At 43.0% G+C, this 18,618-nt stretch overlaps 4 protein-coding genes across 4 annotated transcripts; all 4 read left to right on the top strand.

Annotated features, from left to right (window-relative positions):
* The first annotated feature begins 1,249 nt into the window (after nt 1–1,249).
* Nucleotides 1,250–5,007, top strand: selenot1a (selenoprotein T, 1a). Its single transcript, XM_037459194.2, has 6 exons — nt 1,250–1,474; nt 2,233–2,343; nt 3,493–3,619; nt 3,991–4,078; nt 4,199–4,365; nt 4,470–5,007. Exons 1-5 carry the CDS (start codon nt 1,341–1,343, stop codon nt 4,321–4,323), a joined length of 585 nt encoding a protein of 194 aa, XP_037315091.1. The 5' UTR covers nt 1,250–1,340; the 3' UTR covers nt 4,324–4,365; nt 4,470–5,007.
* A 1,958-nt stretch (nt 5,008–6,965) lies between these two features.
* On the top strand, nt 6,966–9,029 carry LOC134105260 (uncharacterized). The gene is made up of 4 exons (XM_062557829.1): nt 6,966–7,384; nt 7,489–7,629; nt 7,714–7,832; nt 7,971–9,029. Exons 1-4 carry the CDS (start codon nt 7,081–7,083, stop codon nt 8,916–8,918), a joined length of 1,512 nt encoding a protein of 503 aa, XP_062413813.1. The 5' UTR covers nt 6,966–7,080; the 3' UTR covers nt 8,919–9,029.
* Nucleotides 9,030–9,925: 896 nt separating this feature from the next.
* On the top strand, nt 9,926–12,010 carry LOC119203052 (uncharacterized). Its single transcript, XM_037457135.2, has 4 exons — nt 9,926–10,277; nt 10,382–10,522; nt 10,607–10,725; nt 10,869–12,010. Exons 1-4 carry the CDS (start codon nt 9,974–9,976, stop codon nt 11,814–11,816), a joined length of 1,512 nt encoding a protein of 503 aa, XP_037313032.2. The 5' UTR covers nt 9,926–9,973; the 3' UTR covers nt 11,817–12,010.
* Nucleotides 12,011–12,829: 819 nt separating this feature from the next.
* Nucleotides 12,830–14,660, top strand: LOC119203208 (uncharacterized). Its single transcript, XM_062557862.1, has 5 exons — nt 12,830–13,172; nt 13,277–13,417; nt 13,502–13,620; nt 13,756–14,390; nt 14,549–14,660. Exons 1-5 carry the CDS (start codon nt 12,878–12,880, stop codon nt 14,658–14,660), a joined length of 1,302 nt encoding a protein of 433 aa, XP_062413846.1. The 5' UTR covers nt 12,830–12,877.
* The last annotated feature ends 3,958 nt before the right edge of the window (nt 14,661–18,618 follow it).

The following is an 18,618-nucleotide window of genomic DNA, read 5'->3' as shown; positions in this document are numbered from 1 at the left end:
CAGCTGTGCTGGCGACTTCAGTCCATCAACTGGTGTGTTTCTATATTCCAGCAAGCTGAGGTACGGGTCTCTGTTGTGCGTGTGCTTTGTCCATGCAAACATTGATTTCAGCTTTTTGATGACTGTTGCGGATGTGAGGCTGCTGATTTTTTTTCTACCTCAAAGTACCTGCTATAATAGTCCACAACAACGATATAGTCAGTACTGTGCCAGGCAAACAAATCTGTGGCTACTGTTTGCAAAGGTCGTTCCGGGATAGGATGCGAGAGCATTGGTTCCTTCGTGTTGGAGCTGCGTCGCTCAAGGCAGATGCTGCAAGATCCTACTAGCGCCCCTATCTATTTGCACATTCCGGGCCAGAACAGTACATCTCTTGCTCGCTGCATTTTTCCATCCCCAAATGCCCAGTGTGTATGCGTGCCAACATTTCAGCTCTGAGTGAGTGTGGCACAATGATCTTTTCACCTTTGAGCAGGATTTGTCTTGGATATCTCATCCCGATGGTTCCAATACTCAGAGACGTATGCGACTGGTTTCTCTCCCTGAAGCAAGACTGCTCCTAAGCCGCATTTTGATGCATGAACTTGCAGTTTCACCTCTTTTGTGTGGTCGAAGTATGTGAGCACTGGTCCAGGCTCCGGTATTATCAGTTCTTTCATTTGCTGGAATGCAACATCTTGATTTGAGTCCCACCTGAATTCACTGTTTTCTTTCAGCAGTTGTCCGGGCAATTGTCTCTGAAAGTCTGGGTGCAAACTTGGAAAGGTAGGTGACCATGCCCAGTATGGTCTCCAGCTCTGCTTTGCTGCGTGGGGGAGCCATTTCTTTAATTTCCTTGACTTTGTTCGGGTCAGGCTTAATGCCTTCTCGTGTCAATTTGTGTCCAAAGTAGCTCACCTCAGAGACGCATATGATGCTTTTGTCTTTGTTGAGCTTTATTCATCTCTCCCTGGTTCTCTCCAGCATGCCGCGCAGGTTGGCATCGTGCTCATCTTTTGTGCGGCCATACACCAAAATGTCATCCACGATGGCTGCGACACCCTGAAGCCCCTCGTAGGCCTCATCGACTCTCCTCTGGAACTCATCCTGTTTCTGCAGAAACAATCCCGAACGGCAGCCTCTTGAACCGATATCTGCCGTAGACGGTGTTGAAGGTGGTCAGCGTGGATGATTCCTGCCGGAGCAGCAGATGGCGCTGGAGGGAGAGCGATCAGAGCCAGAGGAAGAGGAAGAGGAAGAGGAGGTGGAAGAGGAAGAGGAGGGACCCGCCAGCGAACGCAACAGATTAAGTTGCTCCTCCATCTGACAAGTGAGGATACAGATTCTAGGAACGGAAGGCGATGAAGTGGCTACGTTGTTCGCTCCTCGTTCTGGGGGTTTTCTCGCTGTGTTGCGCCACGTCCGGCGACCACAGTGGCGTGAAGAAGATGAAGTTGCAATTCGCGTCGGGTCCCCTTCTCAAGTTTCAAATTTGGTAAGTAAATGATTTTATTTCTGGCGAGTCATTGCGTGCTAACTAACGTTAGCTAATCTCTGCTAGCAACAGCGTAGGCCGGAAGCTAGCGAAGCACCGCTGGTTTATTCCGGCACGTTTATGAGACAAGCGGTCACGTCTCGCTAGTTATTCGGCTTTAGAAATTACGCAAACGCCGCTCGAACACACGGGGGATTAAATTGAAGTTCATGATTTCTGCTCGTGAACATTTCGTCGAAAGCACCGCTGCCGCCGTCAAACCCGCCCGTCAGTTTCACGTGTTTTTGCAACAAACAAACAAAAAAAGCACTTTCCGATAGTGTTTTGCAACTGTCCGTGCTCGCGGTGACACGTGACCTAAAAGCCAACATGACGTTAGATCAAACATTACCTATGTTAATAATCCTCTGACGTTATGCAAGTAACGATGTCACGTGACTTTGAGAAGACTGGGGAGGTGTTAAGTTAAACATGAACCAGCAACAAACCCCTGCAGAACAATCGTATGCCACAAACGGGCCCATGTGGCAGTGGAATAAAACTACTTTTTTAATTGCTCTTTCTTAGAGTGTCCCACTAACGTTGACTATCTAACAGACTAACAGAGCGATTCACGTGTGCTTGACCCTCAAGGTTCAATCACTAAATCATTTACAGATGAATCACCCTATTGTTTTGCTGCATTTGGCTGTTGTGATGTTGCAACTGTACACCGTGTGTGTTTGTGTGTCTTTCTCACTGTGTTGGTCTGCTCGCAGCATTTCCTGAGGGTACAAGCGGGTGTTTGAGGAGTACATGCAGGCCTTGTACCAGCGGTACCCGGACATCCGCATTGAAGGGGAGAACTATCTTCCTGTGCCCCTCTATCGGTAAGAGCGTTTGGCCACCTTGTTACAAGTCGATCTTCATCCAGCTCTATTAAAGCAGCCTGAAAGCGGGTTGGGATTAGCTGGGATTTACCTGAGGATATGATCTGACCGTCATTTCCAGACATGGGCAACGCTGTTGGCCCTTAAAATGAATAAACATAACTCTGATGTGCATAATATGTATATTAGAGTAGATGATCATGATAATAATTGGTCACTTGATAGACGGTGTTTCTTAGGACTAATTTAGTAATACTGATTTATCAATTTACAATGTGATTATTTTTTGTGACAATTTAGCGGTCGGATACATTTGTGAAGTCGGTACAATGAAAATGCATTAGGTTTTTATTTTATTAGTACACTTTGCTAGAAGTCATTGTGTCTAAATCAACAGCCCTGCAATACGTCTTTTCTGTCAATGATGACTATTATATTCAGTGTTATTGAATCTTATTTTCCTTTGTTAACCCCTATTTGATCAATGAAGTGAGGCAAAATATGGCAAGACTGTTTAATTAGACTGCGTTTTGTTTTAGCTGGGTGTTCTCCCTAAACGACAACATAACGTTTCTGATGCAAAATCTAATTTTAACCATAGCAGTATTTATGTAGTTTGGTAATAAAGCATCAATGGCTGCATTTGGATCAGACATCAAATCCCCGGGTGAGACTTCGTTGTGCACCTTTCCCAGGTGTCACTGAAGCCCTCAGGGTCCTCATCAGCTGAACTCTTAATGAATACACCAGAGATTAACTCCATTGACGCAAGCAGACAGTATCACACCCTGGATAAATCTGGTGTCCTGTAGTTCAAGTTTAAAGGCAGGGTGCAGCCTCTGTTTTGTAGGTTACTTGTGATGGTATTGGAGTTGTATCCTAATTCAGTGTTTAAAGTTTAATATACACTTGCAGAATCTAAATCCCAGTTGAAATGGTTATTAATTATTGTTAGATTTACATTTTTATATTTGAACCTCAAGTAAATACTCTGACTTTGATATATCTGAAGTATTTGTTCATTCAACATAACCAACCTGCTTCATAGATGCGTTACAATTACCTGGACAGATGTGAGCCTATAATTTGTCTTATTCATTAACGTTGTCTAATAATTATACTAAAAGATGATTTCTTTTATTTCCTCAGACACTTTTCTTCCTTCCTGTCTGTCTTCAAACTGCTGGTGATTGGTCTGATTATTATCGGCAGGGACCCATTCGCCCTCATTGGTATGCAAGCCCCAGGCATTTGGGAGTGGGGCCAGGGAAATAAGGTAAGGGTCACTGGAACTATTAAGAGTCATGAAAGGTCAGATGCTATGAAAGAGTTGCTCAGAGAGCTCTGGGGCGGATGATGCCGTTGAGCGCTTGTTTTTGCAGTGAAACGTCACAGATATCAACCACGAGCACGAGGGAGGGGGGAAAAAAGAAAATGGTCTAGTTATACTGTGCTATTGCAGTTGTACACACTTGCACTATCGAGATCTGGGTCCTAAAAACCTTTGCATTACGTTGTATATTTTTATGGCACCACCCTTGTGAGCCACGGAGTAAGCAAAACATAAGATAAAGAGGGACTTGAAACAAATACTTTTTGTGCAGACTGCAGAGCTTTTTTAAATTAAACTTTTCATCTGTCTTTCAGATATATGCTTGCATGATGGTGTTCTTCTTCAGTAATATGATAGAAAACCAGTTAATGTCTACAGGAGCCTTTGAGATCACATTAAATGGTGAGTTTGCATCCCAGGACGAACTTGTTGACTGCCCCACTGCTGTTGGCTTAAGATGATTCTTTAACATTAGAATATGGATGGTTGTGAAATGCAGTGTATTATGTTTTGTTTTTATAGACGTGCCAGTGTGGTCAAAACTAGAGTCGGGTCACCTTCCCTCCATGCAGCAGCTTGTGCAAATCCTGGACAACGAGATGAAGATGAATGTTCACATGAACACAGGATCACACCACATCTCCTAACCCTACCCGTCTCATCCTGGCTAGCGCCAAAAGCCCCTCCATGTGAGTCTAGCATTGTTCAAAGCATCGCTCTGTTCACCACCAGCCTTCTGCTAATCCTTTACTTACATACATACTTTATTTTCTATTTGATCCCTGTCGTGCAGGTTGGAGGTGGGTATCTCACTGGGCTGTGAAGTGATGTTTATGAAGGTCTGTGCTGAAGGCAGGAAGACTGCCAGCTCAGACTGGATGCCCCCATCAATCTTCGCTATGCCGTTTGGAGACATCCCGCCCCTGACGCCAGAGTGGGATCCATGGCAACCGTGCCGGCCATTCTTTTGTCCTTTTCTTGTGCTATTCATACTACTGCAGATTTCATCCAGCCATCAATGGTCCACTTAGAGAGAGAGAGAGAGAGCTTTCAAATTGATACTTATAGTCTTTAACTTTAATTGGTCTATGTGAACCTAAAGAAAAAAACTAACTTATAACACTGAGCCATATGTAGAATTTTAAGTTAATTGTTCTAAACATAGGTCAGTCATGTAGAAAAATTCAATACTTCCAATCTGTCATCACTGTTGTGAAAATGATATTGGTGATTGTGTTTTGATATGATTTCTGAAAGACTGTTTTTATATTTGCAAAACTTGAAGGAAGCTGGAAAGATTAATAAACCGTAATGTAACTATTTAACAGTGAGGCTGTGGTGTCGAGGTTTACTGATTGATGTGGTGCTGAGCACAATCTTTAACCTTCAAGAGATGGTGGATAATGTGACTGGAACCTGGGGTTTGATTTGACAACAGTAGGGGATCTGACACTATGGAGACGTTGATTACAGGTGGCCTGGTTGGTTGACGCACATGTTGTAGCCATCTGCTCATCCTAATTATACCAGCATGACTGGCGGAGCTACGTTATTGTAATTAGAAGACTCAAAACGGCTTAGTTTACAGAAGGTCTTCTTACCTATAGGCTACCTGAATATATATTGATACGAAATGACCTGAGCTAAAAAAAAAAATAGATTTGCAGATTGTCCACTACTTGATCAGTCTTACGTGGTCCAGTGCGGATGGTGGCTCACTGACATCCCGTCTAAATGTAGCAGCAGCATCTAATGGTGGAACAAAAGTTATTCTTGTATCCACAGATCGTCACACTGAGAGAAACAAACACTCGGTTGAATAGGATAGGGCCCATAAAGATCTTTCTAAACAGTCTTTTGAAGTCATTCTCTAATAATTCCCTGTTAATTGTGCTTGAAGCAGACTCACACAAAGAGCTGGACCTCATTTTCGTCCATCCTCCTGACCGGGGCAACGTTTCTGCGTTGAGCATTCCCTGCTTTAAGGTTTTTCCTGCAGGGGTATAAGATGAATACACACAATGGACAAGGAAGCAATCACATCTCAAATAAGTCTCTAAACAACATTACCTACACTTATTTTCGTTTCTGCTGTTAACATTCCACCTGAGGCAAACACTAAATGTATAACAATCTACCTACTAAATCAACTTTAGAGTTCCAAAATGTTGAATATAGATCTAAGCTTGGCTGTCGTATATCATAATGAAAAATTGCACTAAAATCAATATAACAAGCACGGACAGGGTTGTGCACTGACCTCAGTGTCTAACAGTTGCTGGTGTTAGTAACCTTGGAGATGAAATACCAAGGTGTAAACATACCAGCATTAACAGAGGTTGTAGACTGTTCACAGTCACCTGACTGCTTGGTTCATCCTGAATCAATGGGTTTACACCATGATGCTTGTTGTTCAAACACAATAACTTTAATGTGAAGATGTTGCCCATTTTATCTGCTCGGATAATCATTTTGGTGCTGCTGTTTACTTTCCTAATGGTACAAATTTTAAATAGTTTCACTACAGGGATGTACTTCTGTTCTTGTGTGTTTGTTAAGTTACAAACGCGCTTTAACTGCATGTTGTACATCACCGTGTTGCATAATAACAATAAATGATCACTGAATCCTTAAATACTTCATATTGGCTGACTGGTTCTAAAACCCAAACATATTATAAAATACTATAAAATATTCTACATAATATTGTCAAAGATTTGACTGTACTCTATCAATGTGTTTGTAGAGAAGACATTATTTGTATGTCAAAGCTAAAAGAGAGAGAAGAGAGATACATTTTTAGATGTCAAACTTACTCTGGATTTGGTGTAATGATGCTCTTTTTATTGGTAAATTTACAGTTTAAGTTTGAGATGTATGTCTATATTGAGCAAAATACCTAAAAACAAAACAAAAAATGGACTACTGCCAAAATGAGGATGGGGTATTTATTGTTCTCATGACGCTATTCATCCCTTTTCTCTCAACTTTCCATTCTTGGTTTACAAAACAAATTATTTCCTATTTGTGTACGTAAGAACTGCCTTTGAAGCATCACCAAAATACATGTTTAAAAAAGATTTAGAAAACAACGTTTGTGCTGTAATTGGGTTGTCGACTTCACTTATTTCTTCAATCTTTCAGACTACAATAACACATGCATTAACACAATTTATCCAAGAGATGGCAGAGTTGTTCTGCCTCTTTAATACCACAGTTAGTTGTTGTAAATACATCTTATTAAACCAGGTCACCTCCCACATGGACCTTTCCCAGGTGCAACCAATTGCATGTGATTAGGGAGAATCCATTTAGCAGAGTTTGATTTGTCGTTGCAGAGAACATCAGCAAACAAATAGCCGCTGCAGAAAACCAATCAGTCACTCTGAGCAGTTCCAGCAGACATGTGTGACAGGATGATGCGTAAAGGACAAAGGAAAAGCGCTGCGCTTTACTTAGCTGCAGCTGTTCTTATGACGTGTTGTTTGACACAAACGATCGACTGCTATCGACTGAGGAAAAAAGAAAGACGAGAAGGGCGAGAAGAATCTGACTTAACCAAAGTGCCTGATGTTCAAGAGGGAAGAATTATTTTTGGGAGCGTCTTTAAGAAAGCTACTGGCGTTAATGCTCCAGTAAGTGGTGAAACCAAGAAGCCCTCAAACGCATCATCAGAAGATGACGCTTCTTATCAAGCGGACTCTCCAGGTAAACTTCTTGAAACTGTGGCAAATTCTTGATTGTGCTACAAATCATTGTGAAAGTACTGAGTTGACTTTTCCTTCAACTTGAAACCCAATAATTTCATTCAGGCTGGTCTGGCGGTGACGTTCAGCATCGGAGTTCCAGAGAAGCGGCGTGGAAGCGCATGTCTCCGTCTCTGCTGTGTGGGGGGGACCAATTGAAATTCAATGCAGAGGGACTAGGGGCCTCTCAGTTTGCAGTGGAAAAGGGTAAACTAGTGATATCAATTTTCTGTTTGGGCTATGAAATGTATTTTTCCATATTGCAAATACATGGAGACCTTGTTCCCACAGGAAATGAACCCGCAATCCCTCTGTCACAAGTCCCTCAATCATGTGGCTACGGCATGCAGAAGAACTCCCTCGGGCTCATCCTGTTGGTTCCTTACGACGGCTGCAACATGGTTGTTGAGGTATTTACAGATTAGTGGCTAGTCTTAATTGGTCAAATTTAAGTACTTTTGTAGAACAATCCAGGAGAAAATCGTTTAATATAAAAGTACATTTTATTGGCGTGATGCGTTTTATCTGAATTCTTTTTCTTTTTATAGGATGGACATTATGTGCTCCCGTTGCGTTGGCATGGAATTCCAGTCTCTCTCTTGTGTCATAAACTTGCGTCTCCCTCAACTGCTGCCCCCGAAAAACCACAACCTCCTACACCCTGGAACTCTCCATCATATCCTTTAGTGCCACTGCCCAATAGGCAGAATCCCCAGATGCCACCGCCCAATGGGCAAAAGCCACAGCCCCATGTGATATACCCCCAGTTCTACCCCCAAATACCAACACCAGATGTAATGTACCCCCAGATGCAACCACCCCATGTGAGGCACCCCCAAATGGTCCTGCCCCATTTAATATACCCCCAGATGCTGCCAGAGGGGATGCCACCTCTGACACAGGAAGATGTACCTCAGACGCCCCTGAAGTTGGGCCTGGATATGCCCCTGATGGAGGACGATGTACCTCTGGTGCCCTTGGAGATTCCCCGAATGCATAGTGACCAATATGGATTGCCTCCCAAAATCCCTCAGTCTTACTTCTTTCTACCGTATGCTAATTACCCATCAGTACCAGAACCTTCAAAGGCCCCCATTGCAACAACTGCAGAGAAACCAGAAATGCCTAAACTTCCTCTATACCCCCCTTTCTACCATCCTTATTATTCTAATTTTCCTCATCCTGTTTCAGTCACATCGGCACCAACTGCCACAGCAAAGCCAGCACCCAAAGCTCCACAAATATTTCCTTTTCCCATGCACCCTTCCTTTCCTTGGTCTGGTTTGCCTCTTCAACCAACTACAAATCCCACTCTTCCTGCTACTAGACCTCAGCCGCAGTATTTTCCTTTTCCGCATTCCTATGAATATTCAGCTCCGAAGCCAGAAACGACAACGACCAAACCGCAGTTTGCATATATGCCTTTTCCATCCCCATACCAATCTTTCCCCCCTAGAATGGTGCGCCCCCATCCTGCAACAATGATAAAGAACTGATTCCCCACTGCCCAAATCTTCTCATCCACAACCTCTATATCCTGTTATGCATAATCTCTCCCATTGATGACTAGGCTGCGCAAACTGTTCAAATAAATGCTTTAAATAAAGTTATCCTGCCAATTATGGCCATTTTATCTGCTTGAAAAATATTCTTTTCTTTTGCAGTTTACATTTCCCATGATGAAAAGTTTAAATTGCCCTAGTGGTGTACTTGTGTTACAAATGGTCTTCAACTGCATGTTCTTGTTGCATTGACAAATTATCTCTTAATTTTGTCAGACTCTTTAAATCCCAGAGGTATTCTAAAATGCATTACATAATTCTGTCAAAGTTCTGACCAGATCCCGTCAATGAGTTTGTAGAGATGCCAAGGATCAGTTAGATATTTTGAGATGTTGGGACTAAATTTAGATTTGGGGCTAATCTAAATCTTTTGGTTTGACTTTAGTTATCCAGTGCTATTCCTTTTCCGTTTGAAATGTGTTTATTTGGTAAAATACCGAAAGAAAATGAGAGCTGTTCGAGAGCTCCCTCTGAGGATGGGGTTTTCCTTGTTTCGTATTTGTACACATCAAGAACTTCCTTGGAAGCGTCACCCTACTACTTGTAGGTTTAACTTTCCATTTCTAGTTTGGTTTTGTATCAACAAATATCTTTGACGGTTCACCAAGTCAGTTAGATAGGTATTACATTTTTTAAGTATATTAACTGGGTTGCTCGCTCACTGCTTAAAAGCTTTGAGTCTTTTACAAACTCATCTGCATCTTTGTGCAGTGATACATGCCTTTACACAATTTATCCAAGAGATGTAAGAGTGGTTGTGCCTCTTTTATACCTCAGTTATGTGGATTGATGATTAAATCTAATAACCAGGTCACACCTCCCACCACCCTTTATTGTGACCTGGCACATGGACCTTTCCCAGGTGCAACCAATTGCATGTGATTAGGGAGAATCCATTTAGCAGAGTTTGATTTGTCGTTGCAAAGAACATCACGAACAAATAGCCGCTGCAGAGAACCAATCAGTCACTCTGAGCAGTTCCAGCAGTCATGTGTGACAGGATGATGCGTAAAGGACAAAGGAAAAGCGCTGCGCTTTACTTAGCTGCAGCTGTTCTTATGACGTGTTGTTTGACACAAACGATCGACTGCTATCGACTGAGGAAAAAAGAAAGACGAGAAGGGCGAGAAGAATCTGACTTAACCAAAGTGACTGATGTTCAAGAGGGAAGAATTATTTTTGGGAGCGTCTTTAAGAAAGCTACTGGCGTTAATGTTCCAGTAAGTGGTGAAACCAAGAAGCCCTCAAACGCTTCATCAGAAGATGACGCTTCTTATCAAGCGGACTCTCCAGGTAAACCTCTTGAAACTGTGGCAAACTCTTGATTGTGCTACAAAACATTGTGAAAGTACGGAGTTTACTTTTCCTTCAACTTTAAACCCAATAATTTCATTCAGGCTGGTCTGGAGGTGACGTTCAGCATCGGAGTTCCAGAGAAGCTGCGTGGAAGCGCATGTCTCCCTCTCTGCTGTGTGGGGGGGACCAGTTGAAATTCAGTGCAGAGGGACTAGGGGCCTCTCAGTTTGCAGTGGAAAAGGGTAAACTAGTGATATCAATTTTCTGTTTGGGCTATGAAATGTATTTTTCCATATTGCAAATACATGGAGACCTTGTTCCCACAGGAAATGAACCCCCAATCCCTCTGTCACAAGTCCCTCAATCATGTGGCTACGGCATGCAGAAGAACTCCCTCGGGCTCATCCTGTTGGTTCCTTACGACGGCTGCAACATGGTTGTTGAGGTATTTACAGATTAGTGGCTTAATTGGTCAAATTTAAGTACTTTTGTAAATCTCCTGTAGAACAATCCATGAGAAAATTGTTTAATATAAAGGAGTACATTTTATTGGTGTGATGCCTTGTTTTCTGATTGTTCTTTTTATAGGATGGACGTTATGTGCTCCCGTTGCGTTGGCATGGAATTCCAGTCTCTCTCTTGTGTCATAAACTTGCGTCTGCCTCAACTGCTGCCCCTGAAAAACCACAACCTCCTACACCCTGGAACTCTCCATCATATCCTTTAGTGCCAATGCCCAATGGGCAGAATCCCCAGATGCCACCGCCCAATGGGCAGAAGCCACAGCCCCCTGTGATATACCCCCAAATACCAACACCAGATGTAATGTACCCTCAGATGCAACCACCCCATGTGAGGCACCCCCAAATGGTCCTGCCCCATTTAATATACTCCCAGATGCTGCCAGAGGGGATGCCACCTCTGACACAGGAAGATATACCTCAGACGCCCCTGAAGTTTGGCCTGGATATGCCCCTGATGGAGGACGATGTACCTCTGGTGCCCTTGGAGATGCCCCTGATTCCCCGGATGCCCCGAATGCATAGTGACCAAAATGGATTGCCCCCCAAAATCCCTCAGTCTTACTTCTTTCTACCGTATGCTAATTACCCATCAGTACCAGAACCTTCAAGAGCCCCCATTGCAACAACTGCAGAGAAACCAGAAATGCCTAAACGTCCTCTATACCCCCCTTTCTACCATCCTTATTATTCTAATTTTCCTCGCCCTGTTCCAGTCACATTGGCACCAACTGCCACAGCAAAGCCAGCACCCAGAGTTCCACAAATGTTTCCTTTTCCCATGCACCCTTCCTTTCCTTGGTCTGGTTTGCCTCCGCAACCAACTGAAAAACCCACTCTTCCTGCAACTAAACCTCAGCCACAGTATTTTCCTTTTCCGCATTCCTATGAATATTCAGCTCCGAAGCCAGAAACGACAACGACCAAACCGCAGTTTGCATATATGCCTTTTCCATACCAATCTTTCCCCCCTAGAATGGTGCGCCCCCATCCTGCAACAATGATAAAGAACTGATTCCCCACTGCCCAAATCTTCTCATCCACAACCTCTGTATCCTGTTATGCATAATCTCTCCCATTGATGACTAGGCTGCGCAAACTGTTCAAATAAATGCTTTAAATAAAGTTATCCTGCCAATTATGGCCATTTTATCTTCTTGAATATTATTTTTTTCTTTGTTGCAGTTTACATTTCCCATGATGCAAAGTGTAAATTGCCCCAGTGATGTACTTGTGTTACAAATGGTCTACAACTGCATGATGTTCTTCACTGTTGCATTGACAAATGATCTTTTAATTTTTTCACTCTTTAAATCCCAGAGGTATTCTAAAATGCATTACATAATACTGTCAAAGTTCTGACCTGATCCCGTCAATGAGATTGTAGAGATGGCAAGGATCAATTAGATATTTTTAGATGTTGGGACTAAATTTAGATTTGGGGTATATCTAAATCTTTTGGTTTGACTTTAATTATCCAGTGCTATTCCTTTTGCGTTTGAAATATGTTTTTATTTGGTAAAATACCGAAAGAAAATAAGAGCTGTTCGAGAGCTCCCTCTGAGGATGGGGTTTTTCTTGTTTCGTATTTGTATACATCAAGAACTGCCTTGGAAGCGTTACCCTAATACTTGTAGGCTTAACTTTCCATTTTTTGTTTGGTTTTGTATCAACAAATATCTTTGAAGGTTCACCAAGTCAGATAGGTATTACATTTTTTAAGTATATAAACTGGTTTGCTCGCTCACTGCTTAAAAGCTTTGAGTCTTTTACAAACTCATCTGCATCTTTGTGCAGTGATACATGCCTTTACACAATTTATCCAAGAGATGTAAGAGTGGTTGTGCCTCTTTTATACCTCAGTTATGTGAAATGATGATTAAATCTTATAACCAGGTCACACCTCTCACCACCCTTTATCGTGACCTGGCAGATGGACCTTTCCCAGGTGCAACCAATTGCAGGTGATTAGGGAGAATCCATTTAGCAGAGTTTGATTTGTCGTTGCAGAGAACATCACCGAACAAATAGCCGCTGCAGAGAACCAATCAGTCACTCTGAGCAGTTCCAGCAGTAATGTGTGACAGGATGATGCGTAAAGGACAAAGGAAAAGCGCTGCGCTTTACTTGGCTGCAGCTGTTCTTATGACGTGTTGTTTGACACAAACAATCGACTGCTATCGACTGAGGAAAAAAGAAAGACGAGAAGAATCTGACTTAACCAAAGTGTCTGATGTCCAAGAGGGAAGAATTATTTTTGGGAGCGTCTTTAAGAAAGCTACTGGCGTTAATGCTCCAGTAAGTGGTGAAACCAAGAAGCCCTCAAACGTTTCATCAGAAGATGACGCTTCTTATCAAGCAGACTCTCCAGGTAAACCTCTTGAAACTGTGGCAAATTCTTGATTGTGCTACAAAACATTGTGAAAGTACTGAGTTTACTTTTCCTTCAACTTTAAACCCAATAATTTCATTCAGGCTGGTCTGGAGGTGACGTTCAGCATCGGAGTTCCAGAGAAGCGGCGTGGAAGCGCATGTCTCCCTCTCTGCTGTGTGGGGGGGACCAGTTGAAATTCCGTGCAGAGGGTCTAGGGGCGTCGCAGTTTGCAGTGGAAAAGGGTAAACTAGTGAAATCAATTTTCTGTTTGGGCTATGAAATGTATCTTTCCATATTGCAAATACATGGAGACCTTGTTCCCACAGGAAATGAACCCCCAATCCCTCTGTCACAAGTCCCTCAATCATGTGGCTACGGCATGCAGAAGAACTCCCTCGGGCTCATCCTGTTGGTTCCTTACGACGGCTGCAACATGGTGGTTGAGGTATTTACAGATTAGTGGCTAGTTTTTAATTGGTCAAATTTAAAAGTAGTTTAGGTAGAAATGGAGAGAAATGAGAAATCTACATTTTATTGGTGTGATTCTTTGTGTTCAGATTTTTTTTTTTTCTTTTTATAGGATGGACGTTATGTGCTCCCGTTGCGTTGGCATGGAATTCCAGTCTCTCTCTTGTGTCATAAACCGGTGGCATCTGCCTCCACAACTGCTGGCTCTGAAAAACCACAACCTCATACACCCTGGTACTCTCCATCATATCCTGCAGTGCCGCAGCCGACTGTGGTCCCTCGCCCCGAGATGCCGCAGCCGACTGTGGTCCCTCGCCCCGAGATGCCGCAGCCGAATGTGGTTTCTCGCCCCGAGATGCCGCAGCCGAATGTGGTCCCTCGCCCCGAGATGCTGCAGCCGAATGTGGTCCCTCGCCCCGAGAAGCCACAGCCCCATGTGATGTACCCCCAGTTATACCCCCAAATACCAGCACCACATGTAATGTACCCCCAGTTATACCCCCAAATACCACCACCCAATGTAATGTACCCCCATTTATACCCCCAAATTCCAGCACCAGATGTAATGTACCCCCAGATGCCACCACCCCATGTGAGGCACCCCCAAATGGTCCTTCCCCATTTAATATACCCCCAGATGCTGCCAGAGGGGATGCCACCGCTGACACAGGAAGATGTGCCCTTGGAGATGCCCCTAATGCCCCGAATGCATAGTGACCAAAATGGATCGCCTCCCAAAGTCCCTCAGTCTTACTACTTTCTACCATATGCTAATTATCCATCAGTACCAGAACCTTCAAAGGCCCCCATTGCAACAACTGCAGAGAAACCAGAAATGCCTAAACGTCCCCTATACCCCCCTTTCTACCATCCTTATTATTCTAATTTTCCTCACCCTGTTCCAGTCACATCGGCACCAACTGCCACAGCAAAGCCAGCACCCAGAGTTCCACAAATATTTCCTTTTCCCATGCACCCTTCCTTTCCCTGGTCTGGTTTGCCTCCGCAACCAACTGAAAAACCCACTCTTCCTGCAACTAGACCTCAGCCACAGTATTTTCCTTTTCCGCATCCCTATGAATATTCAGCTCCGAAGCCAGAAATGACGACGACCAAACCGCAGTTTGCATATATGCCTTTTCCATCCCCATACCAATCTTTCCCCCCTAGAATGGTGCCCCCCCATCCTGCAACAATGATAAAGAACTGATTCCCCACAGCATATCCCTTTATGCCTTTTAACCCCCCCCGTTCATGGGGCCTAGCTTGCTCAAACTTTAAAACTTCAAATAAATGCTTTGAATTACATGATTGTGTGAAGTTCATTGTACTGTTAACCCTGCTACTACCCCAAGTAGTATTACCAGGCACTAAAGTGCACACAGTTGCTGTGCTTTATCGCAATACAGTGTTTAACATGCTCCATGATTGCAACTACAATATACTGGGTGATGTAAGGAGTTATGGGTCTTGTCTGCAGTGCTTTAGCCTATAATTGCTTATTGACCTTGCCCTGGAAAGGGAAAATGTTATGTGTATGGAGTCGACTTACCAACTTTGGGGAAAACATTGCTGGAGGAGCTTGAATTGTTCTCTGGGCGAAGTGACAGTTGAAAGCCATGGTGCACAAAGTGGTTTCCTTGGAGCTGGACATTGGTACCACATTTAAACCTGTGTATCCGTTCATACTGAAGCTCAAAGCACATGGTGCAAATGGTTTATTGTCCAGTGGCGGCTGGTCCATCAAGAGCAATGAGGTGTGGCCCCACCTTGAGCCAAAAAATGAAAGCTGGAATATACCCAGTATTGTAAATATCTGCGCAAAATATGCTCTTTTTTTTCCTGCAGTGACAGAAGCCAACGCTTCTGTAGAGATGAGCAGACGGGTTTAGCTAGCTAGTTAGCTATGTGCTAATGCTGTATATACGCACGGCTGAGCTATTTAACCAAGCTGTCTATATTCTTTCTGTATGGGAATTATGTGTTTAAGTGCATTAGTATTACATGCATGGGATGACTCTCCCACTAACTAGGAAACCTCCTGCATATCCACACTACCCTTTTGACCAACAGATCCCAGGATTCTCTATTGAAAACATACCCACAAAATCCAAGGCAACCAATGAAAATAGTACCTGTTACAGGAGACGTATGCTCTTTTTAAGACTCCTACTATTTAGGGTTTCCTCCTGAACATGTTCACATGCTTTGGTGATTAAAAAAAAGCATGAATATTCCTCTATTCACCTCCTGTCTGAAACGTTGCACACTGGCGCCCGTCTCTTTAAGGCGCCCCCTACCAAACCAGACCAAACTTAACCTGAGTCAAGCGTTATATTGGCCTAGGTTGCGAAAACGACCCGTTTCAAAATGTTTTGTCCAAGCCCACAGCTTTTTCCCAATTCTTGCCAGGACATGGTCTCTATATATCAAATGAATCCATTGCATTTATCCTGGGTGGAGAGATGTGCGGAACCGTGCAACTAACAGCAGCATATTTTGATTGGTGAGTGCTTGTTGGGCGTGGTGGGGGGAGGACCAAGGCCATGGAACTCCCGCCGGGTCCGATGAAGTCGGCAAATCCCAGAACTTCCAATCAGGTTGTTTCAATTAGTATTAATTAGTTAAAGGATTTTTGTTAAGTGCAGTTGGTAGCTACTAAAGCAAAAAACCTATAGCAGTAACAGCTTTCCAGGCTGATGTGTCCATATGTTCCTTAGAACCAGTTGCCATTTGTTTAATGCTTTTTATACAACCAGGCTGGTAAACTCGCAAGTCACCAGAACTAGAATAACTTCCAAAACTCATATAACTCAGTATAGCAAGAGATGTTTGAAATCAATTTCTTTTGAATTCAAGTATCTCTATCTTGTCTGTCCTGCTTTCTTTCAAGGGCTGGTGCCATGTGATACTCAGCATTCATTAAATACATTTTTCTTGGCACTTTTTCATTCACGATTCATCTGTAGTACAAATATTATTCCCATTTTGTGGCGTTGTGCTTTAGCCTCTTGACATGACCTGTGTCTGTACCTAATTGTACGACAAAATAGTTCCATGGTCTTATGAAGTATGAACTTGGAAATAATAAATTATTCCTCTGCATTCATACAGCGAGCACACTCAAACCCCATTCTGTCTGTTCGTATATATTTCCACATGGTGCTTTCTCCTCTTGGCACCATGTGACGATGGACACACACACACACACACTAACACATCTACATGCACCACACAAACAACAGAACACTGTGGCTGACTGGACTTTAAGATCATGGATGCATATCTGTACATTTTCTACAGTTCTGGGATGTACCATGGAGCACTGGGATCAGGAATAACCCCGTACTGTATCTGTAGAGGATTATGAGATCCTGCCATTCTTCCTTTGGCGGTCAACAAACAGTCTTTGTCCAGCTTGGGAGAGGCAGTTGTGCTTTAATGAATCACTGCGCCGCTATCTATTATGTAATGATATCTACTTTTGAGTTTTTATTTCAAGGATTTCTTAAGGATTGGTTTGCCCTCTACGATGCAGGTGAGTCCAATACGTACAACATGTGTGACCTATGATCTGATATTTTACCAGTATTTGGAAGACTGAGTTTGATAGAATCATTTTGACTAATGTTTGTACAGTCTAAATGAAAAATGTATGATCAGAGTAGGAATATCTTCTACACAAGGAAGTATTATGCATATTGTTCTAAACTCATGTTGAACCCCATGCTCTAATTATATTGATTTCTTTTGTTTATTTCATTACAGTAAACATAAAGGTACCATGGAGATTAAAGAGAAAAACACAGTCACAACTACATTGTTTGATATCAGTCTGAGATCTCTGTCCTGCCTCTAAGTACCTTCAGCCTCATATTCTCATATTTCTGGGCCAGGGCACTTAGCGCTTCCCACCAACCCTTGAATTTGGTCCAACCTCTCCATACAGTTTGTATTTATGGAGGATTACGATGTGGACATGGATGAGGAAGAGGAGGCCAAGGGTTTTTTGAGAGAGACGACAATGGGCCATTGGTGGGAAGACTGTGGAGATGATGGCAACTGTGACCCACAGCAGCACAGAGGAGGAAGGGGCTGCATGGTGAACAGCCGCAGTTGGGCCGAGGAGCTCCAGGATATCTTCACACCACAGGCAGAAGACTGTTACAGTGGAGGGCAAACCAGACTATCCAGCATCTGTGTGAGTGATTGTCATTCTCCTTTTCTATCTGAGACACACAGGTATTGAATTACTCCATTTGTTCTGTAACCATGCGATTCAGCAAAAGTATTGGTTTCTTTTGAAAGTGAAGTACTTTTACATATACTTCTATGTAAAATATGAAACACTGTTTATCAAAATAATTATAACCTGAGTTTATGAATATCTTGTTTCTATGCAAACATATGATTATAATGTGTATGCATTAGAGAAATAAGTAGAACAGTAAGAGATATTTGGCCTCGGATCCTTATGAAGGATGAAAGATGACTCAATATCTTGCATTGTTGAATCAGACCATTGCTGCATAGTGACACTGTGGGAACAAACTCGTGTTTATTCTCTTTTTGCACGTGTGGGCATCCGCTCCCTTGGGGCTTCTTGTCTCTCTTACGGCTCAGCACACTTGAATCTGTGATGTGGATTAGGCCTGGAGGAGACTCCTTCAGGAGACAAAACCAACGGATAATGTGCAATTTGAAATTTGTTGCTCTGCTTTGGGTCAACGAACAGATAGACATGCAGTGTGGGTGCTGCTCTAAAGGGCTGACAGTTTTTAAAGGAGCTGCTATTAATCAGCATTTGTGATGGTTTTGTTTTCCCCATGTTGCAGTCTCATCTATCATGCTATGTTTAGCCGAGACATTTAGCCCACAGTAGCACAACAAATCCTGTGGCCTTATTTCTCTAGTATTTTTTGCCCTGTCTCCTCGTATCGGGACACAGATTTCTAGCAGCTTCGATTAGTTAGTA

This window comes from Pungitius pungitius, chromosome 15, assembly GCF_949316345.1.
Source record: "Pungitius pungitius chromosome 15, fPunPun2.1, whole genome shotgun sequence".
Taxonomy (NCBI): Eukaryota; Metazoa; Chordata; class Actinopteri; order Perciformes; family Gasterosteidae; genus Pungitius; species Pungitius pungitius.
The sequence above is the reverse complement of the archived record's forward strand: the minus strand, read 5'-3'. Positions and strand labels throughout refer to the sequence as shown.